Source organism: Lepus europaeus, chromosome X, assembly GCF_033115175.1.
Source record: "Lepus europaeus isolate LE1 chromosome X, mLepTim1.pri, whole genome shotgun sequence".
Lineage (NCBI taxonomy): Eukaryota > Metazoa > Chordata > Mammalia > Lagomorpha > Leporidae > Lepus > Lepus europaeus.
In genome coordinates this window covers 96423238-96437627 of record NC_084850.1, presented here as the reverse complement: position 1 = coordinate 96437627, position 14390 = coordinate 96423238, and the positions used below count along the sequence as shown (strand labels likewise).

The window sequence follows — 14390 nt, the reverse complement described above, 5'->3', positions numbered from 1 at the left end:
GAATTCCAGCTGAGTCTCCCATGTGAGTGGCAGGAACCCAAATATGTGAGCCATTATCTTTTGCCTCCCAGGCGTATTATCTGGATAAGAAGCTGGACCACAAGGTAGGAGTAGCCAGGACTTGAACCAGGCATTCCATGTGAGATACCAGCATTGCAAGTGGCATCTTAACCTGCTGCACCAAAACACCTGCCCCTAGATTTTTTTCTTTGTCACTAAAATAAGTTTACCTTTTAATTCCGTTTTTCGATGAACTGTTTGAAGTCCACTCATATAAGTATAAAGGGGGAAATAGAGACATATAGAGAGAATGTTAAGGAGACAGAGAAAGAAATAGTAGGAAAAAACACAGAGGAACATAGACATAGATAAGCACATAAAGAGGAAGAATATGAACAGAAAGAGATGGACAGGAATTCCAAACGAGAGGCAGAATTGGCAGAGTGGGGAGAATTAGAGAGAAAGGACAATGGCCAGAAGGAAAGAGACAAGCCAGAAGAGAAGGGGTTGCTTAGACACAGACACAGATAGAGAAACAAAGATAGGATGGGGGTATAGACTTGATGGGAGAGAGAATAAAGGGAAAAGGCAGTGCTATTTAGAATGAGAATCAGTCTCTGTCTTTCTCTCTTGGTCTTAAACACAGACACACATGTGTGGAAACTCCTATGCATGAGGTAGACACAGGCATAGATGGAAGAGAGGATGTATATATAAATTAGCACACACAGAAAGAGAACAGAATAAGAGACCCAGTGAGGGGGAAACACACAAGGACTGGCTGAGAGCCGCTCAAGGTACGCACATAGAAGAGCAGCACACTGGCAGATAGCTGCACAGAGAGACTGGCTTCTGGAGCTGAGCCCCAGCCCAGGGGAACTGCACACCACTACAGATGGTCCTCTGTCTCACAGTCACTTGGCGATGTTCACCTTCTGTTGGATTGTGTCACTGAGGCCTTGCATTGAGTGGCTCTCTAAGGCCACTTGTAGGTGGGAGGTGGGTGTCATATCTCAAAGGAGGGGTATGTCTACCCAGCATGCTCCCAAATGGAGGAGAGACAGAAAGGCCCTGCTGAGGCTTGCTCAGGGCCTCGGGTCAGGGGAAGGCAGAAGGCCGTGCCCTAGTCACTGCCCCTGCCTGAGCCTTCCTTACATGGGCTAGCCTGAATGTTCCTGAGGGCCCTTTCTGCCCTACTTTGCAGGCCTTCCCAATGTTGGCAAGAGCAGCCTGATCAACAGCCTGAAGCGCAGCCGTGCATGCAGCGTGGGAGCTGTTCCTGGGGTCACCAAGTAAGCACCTGTTTGCTCCCATGCTTCACAACTCCTTGAGCCTTCCAGTCCACTCAACTCCCCTACCTTTGGCCCTTGGCCCTTTCCTTATCATGGATCATCTTTGATTCCTCTCCCAAGTAAGGGACTCTTCCTAACAGCCCTCATTTACCTGACATGCCCTGTGAGTGGGCCAGGCACCCATCAGGATACTTCCCCCAGAGCTCCTTGAAGCTTCTGCCATGCATTTTGAGCTACTAATGAGCAGCTCCACTGCAGCTGAGGAGTAGCAGCTGCGGCTGAAGAGTCAGAAGCTTGCCCAAGGTCCTGCAGCTCAGTCCACAATGACAGAGGCTGGATTAGAATCCATCGCAGGTCTGTAGGGTCCCATAGTGCCCCAGCCTGATGTCTCTGCATCTTCTGTAACACATCATCCCCTCTTTCTTTACCCCTGCCCAGGCCCAGCTTTGACAGTGGCACCTACTGGATGCCAGGTACATGTAGGCCTTCTTTCTTCTTTCTTGCCCAGATTCATGCAAGAGGTCTATCTAGACAAGTTCATCAGGCTGCTGGATGCTCCAGGCATTGTCCCGGGACCCAATTCCGAGGTGGGCACCATCCTGCGCAACTGCATCCACGTGCAGCAGCTGGCAGACCCCGTGACCCCGGTGGAGACCATCCTTCAGCGCTGCAACCTGGAGGAGGTACGTAGCAAGGCCCTGGCTGATGCCCTACCCCACCCCAAGGACCCTTCATCCTTCTCAGGACTTCTCTCCTTCCTCCCTTCTCCAGATTTCCAGCTATTACGGCATCTCTGGGTTCCAGACCACTGAGCACTTTCTGACAGCAGTGGCCCACCGCTTGGGAAAGAAGAAGAAGGGAGGCATATACAGTCAGGAGCAAGCAGCCAAAGCTGTCCTGGCTGACTGGGTGAGGTGAGGAAGGGGGGCCAAGGAAAAAGGTGAGGCCTTCTGTCATCCATCTCCATAGAGGGGCTCATCTGTGTTCACTGAAGCTGCTGGGGCAGCCTTACTTCCGGGGTCCCAGGGCAGTGAATGGCCAAGGTGTCATATCGTGTCTTGCTCTGGATCGTGTACCCAGTGATTATCCAGCCACTCAATTCCTTGCTCAGAAGCCAATGTCAGTTTTCTTGTCCCTCGCCGGTTTCTGCCTTGAAACTCATCCTCTCTTTGCTTGGGCATTTGTTCTCTCAGTGACTTCTCTGCCAATCTCTCCCCACCTCCCAATTTAGCGGGAAGATCAGCTTCTATACACCACCACCACTGACCCATACTCTGCCCGCCCACCTCAGTGCCGAGATTGTTAAGGAGATGACTGAGGTCTTTGACATTGAGGATACGGAGCAAGCCAATGAAGATACCATGGAATGTAAGTGTGGCGGGTGGGTACACTTGATTTTGCCCTGACAGCAAATCCCACATTTGACCTCTCCCTTCCCTGATCCCACTCAGGCTTCAGGGCAAGTTGTTTAGCAAGCTCTATGCTGAATTTCTTATCTAAGGTGGAGACGTCTACTCTGGATCATGGGGGTTGTGGTGGTTGTGTGTTTTTGGTAGATAAGAAAGAAATATGCAGGTATCTTGTACCCATTGAGGTGTTCCAGAAATGTAAGGCTCCATTCCTGTCCTTGGGACCTGGAGTAGACATTTTAAAAAACTGTTTCTCTGTTGTTTCCCTGGGCCTTTTCATAGCCATTTCAGATCAGTTCCTAGATTTTCCCTCTTATCTCCATTTGCAGGTCATATATCCAAGTCATAGAAAGGCATTTTGTCAGTGGCGGATTAAGGTGGCCTTCAAACCAGCTCTTGAAGACTTAAGAGTAGCTAGGTGGATTCAAATCCAAGATTTGTTTCTTATTAGTTGTGTGATCCTTCACTTCTCTCTCAACGATATCATCTGTAAAATGGTGACAATAGTACCTTCCCCAAAAGGTAGAAGTGAGGATTTATTTAATATGTAAAAGATACTTAAAACAACAGTACCTGGTGTATAGTAAATAAATACTCAGCAAGTGTTAGCTGTTACTAAGATTATTTGCTGGAGTTCAGAGGCATGCCTTTCAGAAACTCCTGAGGAAATTTGTCCCATTCAGACACTACCCTCTGCAGCCTGCCTTGTGGCTCCTACTTCCTTGTCTGCCCTAAAGAAGGGTGGGCCTTTCTCTAGGCCTGTCTGTAGACACTCTGGCCTAGTTGAGAAAGCTCTGGATTTCTGCTTTGAGTTTCACTCTAGGGCCACTGGGTCTTTCAGTGTCCTTGAATTCCAAACGAGGGAAAGAGGACTTGCCTGCTTCCTAGTGCATTCCTCATGTGGCAACAGGCGAGTTGGTCCCCCTTTCTGAATGAGTTACCCTTTGTGTCAGCCAGTGATTGAGAGTGGGTAGAGCTCATGTTCTGATGATGACGCTTGTCCCTGGCTGGATGTGAGGTCAAGAGGGACGCCTTTGCTGAGGGTGCTGAAGATGGAGATTTGGCAGTTGAGAGAGGGTGAGGGAGAGATGAGTGGTGAAGATTTCCCAGAGGAGTTGGCCTTAGGGCTGGATCTTGAAGGGTGAGTAGGGATGAGAGGGGCCAGGGAAGGGGTGGACTAAGGTGTAGAAGCAGGCTTGAGTGTAGCATGGGCACAGGGCAGTGGGCACACCTAAGGGTTGCAGTAGAGGCCAGCCCTAGGCAAGGGGCCAGTGGGAGGAGGAGGGAGTCCCAGTGGCCACCATTTACAGAGTAGCAGTTTGGGCCCAAGCATCGTAGATGTCCCCTGCCATGTTGCACAGCAGCGTTGTGTGAATAGGCCTTATGGAATTCCCATTTTTCAGATGAGGATGCTCAGGCTCCAAGGCTAGCTCCTAGTAGGTGAGTGTTTTACTGCAGAAGCCATGCCATGCTTTTAATCCTTTGTCATGTAATCTCTAGTAGGAATGAAAAAGCCACCAAGTGCCCTGGGTAGCACCCATATATCCTTTCCACTGGGGGTTGATGAGGGACTGGTAGCAGGGATGGGCCAGGTCCCTGACAGTGGTGTTGCTTATGTTAAAGGTTTGGCCACGGGAGAATCAGATGAACTGTTGGGTGACACAGACCCACTTGAAATGGAGATCAAGTGGCTTCATTCTCCGATGGTGAAAATAGCAGATGCCATTGAAAATAAAACCACCGTGTACAAGGTACCTGTTCTGTTTCTTCCTGGCAGCCCTTCACTCTACCTAGCTCTGAGAAATGGTCCCTGCCTTCTGCCTGGCTTCCATGAGGTGGTGAGACATGCGTGGTTCACTCACTCCCTGAGGGATCCTGGGTACTTGGCATGGTACATCATTTGCCAAGCAATGACAGTTCCAGGCGGGGAGGCACACTCTCTCAAGCAGCTTTCCCAGTCCTATTCTAGCCCATAGAATAGGTATCACTGTCTGCTCTCCTGGTTGTCCAAGTTGCAAATGGCTAACTTTTTTTTTTAAAGATTTATTCATTTATTTGAAAGAGTTACACAGAGAGAAGGAGAGGCAGAGAGAGAGGTCTCCCCATCCACTGGTTCACTCCCTAATTGGCCACAGTGGCTGGAACTGCACTGATCTGAAGCCAGGAGCCAGGAGCTTCTTCCAGATCTCCCATGCAGGTGCAGGGGCCCAAGGACTTGGGCCATCTTCTACTGCTTTCCCAGGATATAGCAGAGAGCTGGATTGGAAATATAGCAGCTGAGACTCAAACCGGTGCCCATGTGGGATGTCGGCACTGCAGATGGTGGCTTTACCCGCTATGCCACAGCGCCGGACCCCCTGGATACTAACTTTAAAAAAAAAAGATTTATTTATTTGTTTTTTTTTTTTTTTTTGACAGGCAGAGTGGACAGTGAGAGAGAGAAACAGAGAGAAAGGTCTTCCTTTTGCCGTTGGTTCACCCTCCAATGGCTGCCGCGGCCGGTGCGCTGCAGCCGGCGCATCGCGCTGATCCAAAGCCAGGAGCCAGGTGCCTCTCCTGGTCTCCCATGCGGGTGCAGGGCCCAAGGACTTGGGCCATCCTCCACTGCCTTCCTGGGCCATAGCAGAGAGCTGGCCTGGAAGAGGGGCAACCGGGACAGAATCTGGTGCCCCGACCGGGACTAGAACCCAGGGTGCCGACGCCACAAGTGGAGGATTAGCCTATTGAGCCGTGGCGCCGGCCCAAGATTTATTTATTTGAAAGAGTTACAGAGAGAGAGAGGAAGAGACAGAGATGTCTTCCGTCTGCTGGTTTATTTCCCAGATGGCTGTAATGGCCAAGGCTGGGCCAGGAGCTTCATTCAGGTTTCCCACGTGGGTACAGGGATCCAAGCACTTGGGCCATCTTTTGGTGCTTTTCTCAGGCCATCAGTAGGGAGTTGGATCAGCAGTGGAGTAGCTGGGACGCAAACTAGTGCACATATGGAATGCCAGCATCCCAGTCAGTGGCTTTACCAACTGTGCCACAGTGCTGGCCTCCTGGATACAAACCTTTAAAAATATGTAGTTTAGGCTGGCGCCGTGGCTTAACAGGCTAATCCTCCGCCTTGCGGCACCAGCACACCGGGTTCTAGTCCCGGTCGGGGCGCCGGATTCTATCCTGGTTGCCCCTCTTCCAGGCCAGCTCTCTGCTATGGCCCGGGAAGGCAGTGGAGGATGGCCCAAGTGCTTGGGCCCTGCACCCGCATGGGAGACCAGGAGAAGCACCTGGCTCCTGCCATCGGATCAGCGTGATGCGCCGGCTGCAGCGGCCATTGGAGGGTGAACCAACAGAAAAGGAAGACCTTTCTCTCTGTCTCTCTCTCTCACTATCCACTCTGCCTGTCAAAAAAAAAATATGTAGTTTAAACTTATTTTCATTTACTTGAAGGACAGAGGAACCCAGAGAGACAGAGATCTTCCACCTGCTGCTTCACTCCCACAACAGCTGGGGCCAGGACCCCAAAACTCTATCTAGGTCTCCCAGGTGGGTGGCAGGACCCCAAGCACTTGAGCCATTCTCTGCTGCCTCCAAAGGTGCCCATTAGCAGGGAGCTGGATCAGAAGCAGAGTCAGGACTTGAACTAGCACTTTGATATGGGATGCAGGCATTGTCAGCACTGACTTAACCTGCTGTGCCACAGCATCTGCCCCTGGATCCAGGTTTTCTTAAGTACCTTCCTATATACATACAAGCAGATGTAGCTAACTTAATTCAAGCAATACCATGCTATTCACGTTGTTGTGTACTTTGCTTATTTTACTTACAAATTCATCTTGGAGACTGTTCCACATGATTACTAAAAGGGCTGTCATTTTTTTTTTTCATGGCTATATGCCTGGAAGGATTTCTTAAGCAAGGGAGTGACATGGTCAGATTTGTATATTACAACAGTCATTCTGGTGACTGGGGTAAAAAATCAGATTAGAAAGAAAGGGGCCAGGGAGTGGGCATTTACCCAGCAGTTGAGGTACTTGTGTCCTACATCAGAGTGCCTGGATTTGATTCCTGGCTCTGGCACCAGTTTAGACCCTGGGAGGCAATGGTGATGGCTCAAGTACTTGGGTTCTTGCCACTCATGTGAGAGATGTGGATTGAGTTTCCTGCTCTGAAACTCAATTAATTGTAGGCATTTTGGGGAGTGAACAAATGGATGGGAACTCTGTTTCAGTCTGTCTGTCTGCCTCTGAAATAAATTCAAAGAGAGCAGGAGAGAGGAAGTGAAGAAAAGAGGGATGGGGGAGAGGGAGAAAGGGCGGTAGTGGAGATCATGGCAAAAGCAGGGAGTTCAGGGAAGAAATTGTAGTCTATAGTGAGTCTTTTAGAGAAGGTGGGGTCTGAACTCTGACAGTGGCAGGAGTCACTCTGTCCAATTCTCACATAGTTTCAGAGGTGCCCTGTTGCTTAAAGGAATAACATCGTGAAGTTGTGTGTTTTAAGTTCACTTTCCCCCAATAATACCTTTCACTAAACCCATAAGCCCCAGAACATAGCATTTTCCCTCAAGAACCTGTACTCTCATCAGGGCCACACCATTGCACGACTCTGAGAGACACCACTTAGGGACACTATATCATGAATGGTGTCCCTGTCCCTACCCTAGGTGGTACAATGTGATTTTTAAAAAAAAACAAAAATCATTTTATTTATTTGAAAGGTAGAGTTACAGAGAGAGAGGGAGAGAGAGACAGAGGTCTTCCATCTGCTGGTTCTCTCCTCAAATGACTACAAAGGCCAGGGCTGGGCCAGGCTGAACCCAGGAGCTCCATTCAAGTCTCCCACATAGGAGACAGGGACCCAAGCACTTGGGCCATCTTCCACTGCTTTCCCAGGTGTGTTAGCAGGGAGTTGGATCAGAAGTGGAGCTCCCACCCAGGACTCGACATATGGGATGCCAGTGTCACAGATGGTGGCTTAACCTGCTGCAACCACAACACTGGCCCTGGCACAGTGTGATCTTTGATTAGACCCACCCATCTTGCCTTTTCCCTGTGATAAGATAGTGAGTGGTCATACATATGGGTTCTGGAGCTAGGCTGCTTGGGTTCTGATTTCCTCTACTGCCTACCAGCTGTGTGATCTCAGGTGCCCCATTTGCATAGTATTGTTATAAGGTGAGTTAATACAAATATATAAATGAGATAATACATGACTTAATGGAGATATGTTCTGCAAAATGGATCATTAGGCAATTTTCTCATTGTGTAAACATTATGGAGGGGACTTATACAAACTAAGACAGTTTATGGCATTGCTTGGTGATAAATCTTATGGGATCACCATGTACATGCAGTCCATTGTTGACCACAACGTCTTCCTGTGGCTCATGGCCAAACATATGTGTTTGTTGTGTGTGTGTGCACATGTGCTCACAATGGTGCCTGGTACACAGTGAGCTTTCTGACAGTATTGGCCACTACTACCCACTTGTACCTTCCACTGCTGCCAGATAGATCCCCTTTTTAGTGCCCAGGTATGCTGTGTACTTTTCCAGTGTTCAGTCAGGAATGACTCTCCCTGTCAGTTGTATGTTGACCATGCCATTGCCCCCAGCCTCTCAGTCACTTGGCCTTCATGTCTCTAGTGGGCAGTTACTATTACCGTACTCTGACTTGTGGTATACATTGTTCTATCCTCTGTAGCCTCATTGTTCCATGAGGCTGGAACTGAGTGTGATTCATTTCTCTGTTCGCAGTGTTGCCCCATATGGAGCTGGGCACAAAATAGGTATCAGAAGACATGTTAAATTGAGTAGGACTTTGAAGGGGCATTGCAATATCAGTTATTATTGAGGAAGTAATTCTTTCATTTTATTCTTGTAAAAGCTATACAGGCTGCCTGTTATCTAGTCCATTTGATGGAGACTGAGAGAAAACTCAAGCGTGCTCACGTGTGGTGGAACCAATGTTGAAGTTCAGTTCTGCACGGCTCCAGGCTCTCTGCTTGTACCCAGGCCTGTCCCTGCCTGGTCTGCAGAAGTGTTTGGAGGTCTTGCGGTGGGGGGAGGGGGTCAGCACCTCCTTGTTATCTTCTCTCCCTGCAGATTGGAGAGCTCACTGGGTATTGCACTAAACCGAACCGTCATCAGATGGGGTGGGCTAAACGCAATGTGGAGCACTGCCCCAGGAACAACAAGGACTTGAATGCCTGCCCAGTGGACCGCCGCCCGATGCTGCAGAAGATCATGGAGACCGACCCCCTGCAGCAGGGCCAGGCTCTGGCCTCTGCCCTGAAGAATAAGAAGAAGATGCAGAAGCGTTCAGGTGGGGACACCTGGCCATTGCTGTGCTCCAGAATGGGCCTTCCTGGGGCTTTGAACAGGGGCTCTTGACTGAGCATCTCTGTGTGGCTGACTCCAGGCAAAGGTTAGGGGGCAGAGATGGGTTAGGAGGCTCAGCTACTACTAGCACAGTTGTTCTCAAGCTTTACCCTGCTGCAGAATTGCCTAGAGGGTTTCTTCAAACAGATTTCTGGGACCATCCCCCAGTTTCTTACCGAGTAGGTTGGAGGTGGGGCCTGAGCATTTGTAATCTTAGCAGGCTCCCAGCTGCTGCTGATCCTCTGGGGAGCACAGGTGGAGAACTGTTGGCCTAGTCTACAGACCAAATAGGCACATGTATGATGTGACTTCTAGGTGTTAGGCAGCTTGCAGGCTTATATAATTTTTGTTTTATCAATAGGCAATATATTAAAAAACCGAAAGGTACAAAAAGACAAATCTCTATCATAACTTTTCTCTCTCATCCACTAATCATCTATCCCTCCCGCCATGGGCAATCAGTTAGTTCCTTGTGTCTTTTCTTAGTTAGATAGGCAAGCAAATATGAGGACACTTTGAAAAGTTCAGTGAAAGTGGAATTAAAAAAAGATAAGTTTATTTTGGTGCTAAAAATAGTTGAAGGGCAGATGTTTGACCTATCAGGTAAGTCTCTGCTTAGGACACCCACATTTCCTGTCAGACTCCCTTATTCAAGTCTAGCTACTTTGCCTCTGATCCAGTTTCTTGCTGATGCACACCCTGTTAGGCAGCCGCTGATGTCTCAAGTGTGTGGAGCCCTGCCACCCACATGAGAGCCTCAGGTGGAGTTCCAGGCTCCTGGCCTTGGTGTAGTTCAGCTCTGGCTATTGTGGGCATTTGGGGAGTGTCTTCCAGATATAAAAAGGAAAATAAAAAACCAAAAGCCATGCATAGTGTTTTCAGGATAGACATTTCCCATGTATTTTGAATTATTTTTGCACCAAAATAAACATCTTTCAATTCCATTTTCCACAGACTTTTTGAAGTATCCTAGTATGTATATTCTTTGTTTTCTTTTCCAACACAAATGCTAGTCTACTGAGGCCATAGTTTTGTCCTGTTTTTCCATTTCATATATCTTAGAGGTATTTGCACATCAGTCCACCAAAGGACTTCCCTTCTATTGTGTAGCTGGCCTATCCAGGTCGTTATTGTATACTTATCTTCACTAACTCATTGCAGAAGTCTTAACCATCATTTGACAAGTGAAGCAACAGACCTAGACACATTTAAGATAAGGCAACTAGTGACTGCTAGAGGCACAGTGTAAGCCTAGCATTATTTGACTTGCTCAGGCCTATTCTTTGAACGAGGCTCTTTTTTGTAACCATTCACTCTTTGCCTGGCTCCACACTGAGTCCTGAAAATCCAGAGATGAATTGTCCTTGAACTTTTAGTCTTATTAGGGAGTTGGGTGGAGACAAGAAAACGGACATTGGTAGCACACAATGATCATTGATGACCCAGCAAGCACAGTGAGGAAACTTAACCTACTCTGGGGATGATGGTTGTATGGGGATGATCAGAGAAGGCTTCCTGGAGGAGATAAAGCCCAAGGGAATACTGAGGCGCGACAGGGTTTATCTGGAGAATGGGAGATGTGAGTAGGGGTCATTTAGGCCCATAGCTCCTCCCGTGGTCCTGCCCCTTTGCTGGGAGACCTTTGTTTTGAAATTAATGGCAGAGTGCTAAGTTCAACACAGTGAAAGAAAATAACTGTTTTGGGACTTGAAAAGACACAAGTACTTAGAACACAGTGCGTTGGCTGGCGCCGTGGCTTAACAGGCTAATCCTCCGCCTTGCAGCACTGGCACACCGGGTTCTAGTCCCGGTTGGGGCGCCGGATTCTATCCCGGTTGCCCCTCTTCCAGGCCAGCTCTCTGCTATGGCCCAGGAAGGCAGTGGAAGATGGCCCAAGTGCTTGGGCCCTGCACCCGCATGGGAGACCAGGAGAAGCACCTGGCTCCTGGCTTCGGATCAGCGCGATGTGCCGGCCACAGCGGCCATTGGAGGGTGAACCATCAGCAAAAAGGAAGACCTTTCTCTCTGTCTCTCTCTCTCACTATCTACTCTGCCTCTCAAAAAAAAAAAAAAAAAAAACAAAAACAAAAAACAAAAAACAAAAAACAAAAAAAACAAAAAAACCACAGTGTGTTGAACCTTGAGTTAGAAGCTGTGTTGAAGTAGACGTTTCACAGATAGACAAATGGGTCTACATGTGAGGTTGAGCTATGGCTTCCAACTTGTTTTGTTTAGTATTTGGGGGATAAGTGAGTCAGTTTAGGTGAGCTTGGTGCAGACCAAGGTAGATGTGGGCCAGCTCTGCAAGGCTGTCTATTGGCAAGCCAGCCACCAAGAGGTTGCCTGTATTTCTCCATCTGCAGATAAAATCGCCAGCAAGCTGTCTGATTCCATGATGTCTGTCCTCGACCTCTCTGGCAACGGTGATGACGGTGCTGGTGACTGAGCGGCTGATCTCACTCCTCTCCCCTCCAAGCATCACTTCCAGTGGGATGGGGAATACAGAGGAAATAGTTTGGTTCTTCTCAAAGCACCTGTGTATTAAAAGAACCCATCTCACACGCGTGTCTCCTTCCCCCACTGTTGCCTTTGTTCTCTCTGGTAAACAAAAGTATCCCAAGCGTCTGGAGCTGCCAAACAACCCAATACCCTTTATTTAACTCCTGTCCTCTTACCAGAGAAGTAAATGTCAGCAGAACCCAGGTAGCTAACAATTTCTCCCCACCTTCAATCTAGGAGTCCCTACCCTGTTTGTTGGCCTGGTGTGCAAGCTGATCCCCACTCCCCAAAAACCCTCTCGGATAGCTGAACGTGCAGCCAGGGCCAAGGCTGCTGGGAGCCCTGGTGGTTCCTGGGAAGGGAGTGTATCTACGACAGCCTGCCGTGGGCTTCACATAACACATCCGCCTTCTAAGTCCACAGGTCTTTGCTTGGTTAACAGTGTGGGTGGGTGGAGGGAGTGATGAGCCTTTTCCGTTGCTGGAAGGGTCTGAGGATAGGATAGAGGAAAGAAGAGAACATATGAGCCTGGCTGATGCTGAAGTGTGGCAGGTACTACCTCACTTGTATGAAGAGAAAGGCAGCTGCTGATAGAGAAGCTGGGTACCTTTATGGGCAAGCCCTGTCTGGGCAGGCTGAATTGGAGGGATCCCTTTAACTGAAGTTCTCTGGCCAGGCCATACTCTTGTGTGACTGTGTCTGATCCAGTGCCAGCATTTGAATTCTGTGATTCAAGAGGGTTATAGTCCCATTTATTCACACCCTATGTCCTCGAGGAGCTGCTGTATTTGGCAGCATACCAGCTAATTCCCTTTTCAGTTTCTGGAGGCCAGCCTGATGAAGTATAATTGGCTGCCTTGTCTGGGAGAACCTATCCCAACCTGGATGAGGGCAGTGGCCCAAGCAGTGCTAGGAGTCTTCAGAAAGTGGCTAGGGTCGATGATGGCAACTGAAACCTAATCTTAACTTTACCAGAGTTCTTTGGGATTGTACATGTGGCTTCAGTTCCTAGAGGCCTACCTGAGTTGACAGATTTGGAAGGAGTGGGCATTGCATTACTCCAGTCTTTGCCACCTACCTTGCATACCATCCTTAGACCACATCTGCATTTTAGCCTTGCCTTTGCTTCTTAGCTTGCCACTGCATACCCAGATCCTAGGAGGGAAACTACATGACAGGGACTAGAAAGCCAGTGGCTGCAGGCTGTTTGGGCAAGACAGTGCAGACCGCTTTCATTCAGGGATAGCCGAGGAGAGAATTAATACTGGTTGGGCACAAGCTGCATCAAGCCCTGGGAACCCGTTACCTCCTATATCCTCCGATACAGCTCTGTCATCCCCATATGAAAAATAAACAGGCTCAGAAAGTTGACAGGCTGCACCCAAGATGACATATTAAGGGGTGATGTCAGAATTATAATACAAATGTGATTAAAACCCTATGCAGACTCTTTCCTCTGCATTGTGCTGCCTCTTTAACAGTTTAACAAAGGAACACTGATTAAGTACCTACTGTGTGCCAGTTTCTGATACCAAGTCCTTGAAATGCATTTTCTCTTTTTTGCTTTAAAACCCACTTCACAATATTTCATTATCAAAATCTGGTACATTACAATGTTACGATCAAAAATTAAGATTCCAGGACAGCTAAGGTCACTGTACTATCATATGACATTTCATAATGTAACATAAAATCTTGACTACTAGGATGTGCTCATAAGTACTAGAAACAGAAGGAGCTAGATGAGTAAGAAATAGCACGAGAATGTAATTTGGGCAAAATCAGAGGAACTGAAATAGTCATACTAGGATAAAACTTTGGGGCTCTAGATTCCCTGAAAAAAGCTGTTTCTTGAGTCTTTCTTAAAATAGTAAGGTATAATTTACATACAGTGAAGTTCACCCTTTAAGTTCTGTGAGTTTGGATAACTTCATACAGGCGTGAACCACTTCCATGATCAAGATAGAGAATAGTTGCATCAGCCCCCAAAACTCCTGTATAGTCAACTCCTTCACATACTGTCAGATTCTGGCAACAATGCACCTGTTTTCTGTCTCTAATTTTGCTTTAGCATGAATGTCATATAAATGGAATCATATACTATATAGGCTTATTTTTATGCCTTTATGTATTTAAATTTTTTAAAAAACTAAAAGTCACTGATGTATAGTTCTATAAACTTTGGTAAATGCATCAATTTATGTCACTACCAATATAAGCTACAGAACAATTTTATTAACCTCCTCCCACCGAGTTAATTCCTGCTACTTTATAGTCAAAACCAGTCCCCAACACCTAATAACCTGGCAATGACTGATATTTTTGTCTTTATATCTTTGCCTTTTGAAGAATGTCATATAAGTGGAATTATACAGTATGTGGCTTTTTGAGAGTAACTTTTGCTAAGAATAATGAATTTATGGTTCATCCATGGCATTGGGTATATCAATCATTCTTATTTCTGACTTGTACTCCATTGTGGATTTACTACAGCTCCATTTCCCAGTTAAGCACATTTGGGTTCTTTCCAGTTTTGGGTGATTATGAATAAAGCTGCTATAAACATTTGTATGCAACTTTTTGTGTTTTCATTTCTCTAGAGTAAATACCTAAAGTTGGATTGCCGGGATATATGGTAAGCATATGTCTAACATTCTAAGAAACTGCTAAACAGTTTTTCAGAGTGGCTCTAACATTTGACATTCCCATCAGTGTATGAAACTTTCAGTTCCACATCCTCTCTAGCACTTGATGTTGCCAGGTTTTTTTTTTTCCTGACATTAGCTATTCTAATAGGTATGTAGTGGGATCTCATTGTGGTTTCCATTTGCA

General features: G+C 47.4%; 1 protein-coding gene across 2 annotated transcripts in view; it reads left to right on the top strand.

Moving 5' to 3' along the window:
* Positions 1–14127, top strand: part of GNL3L (G protein nucleolar 3 like) — a 39606-nt gene extending 25479 nt beyond the window's left edge. For both annotated transcript variants that reach the window (XM_062182988.1, XM_062182987.1), the window contains 7 exons: positions 1205–1292; positions 1801–1975; positions 2064–2206; positions 2524–2660; positions 4325–4452; positions 8784–9003; positions 11423–14127. In XM_062182988.1, coding sequence (XP_062038972.1) covers positions 1205–1292; positions 1801–1975; positions 2064–2206; positions 2524–2660; positions 4325–4452; positions 8784–9003; positions 11423–11505 — 974 coding nt within the window. In that variant the 3' untranslated portion in view covers positions 11506–14127. The remainder of the gene's footprint in view (positions 1–1204; positions 1293–1800; positions 1976–2063; positions 2207–2523; positions 2661–4324; positions 4453–8783; positions 9004–11422) is intronic.
* The last annotated feature ends 263 nt before the right edge of the window (positions 14128–14390 follow it).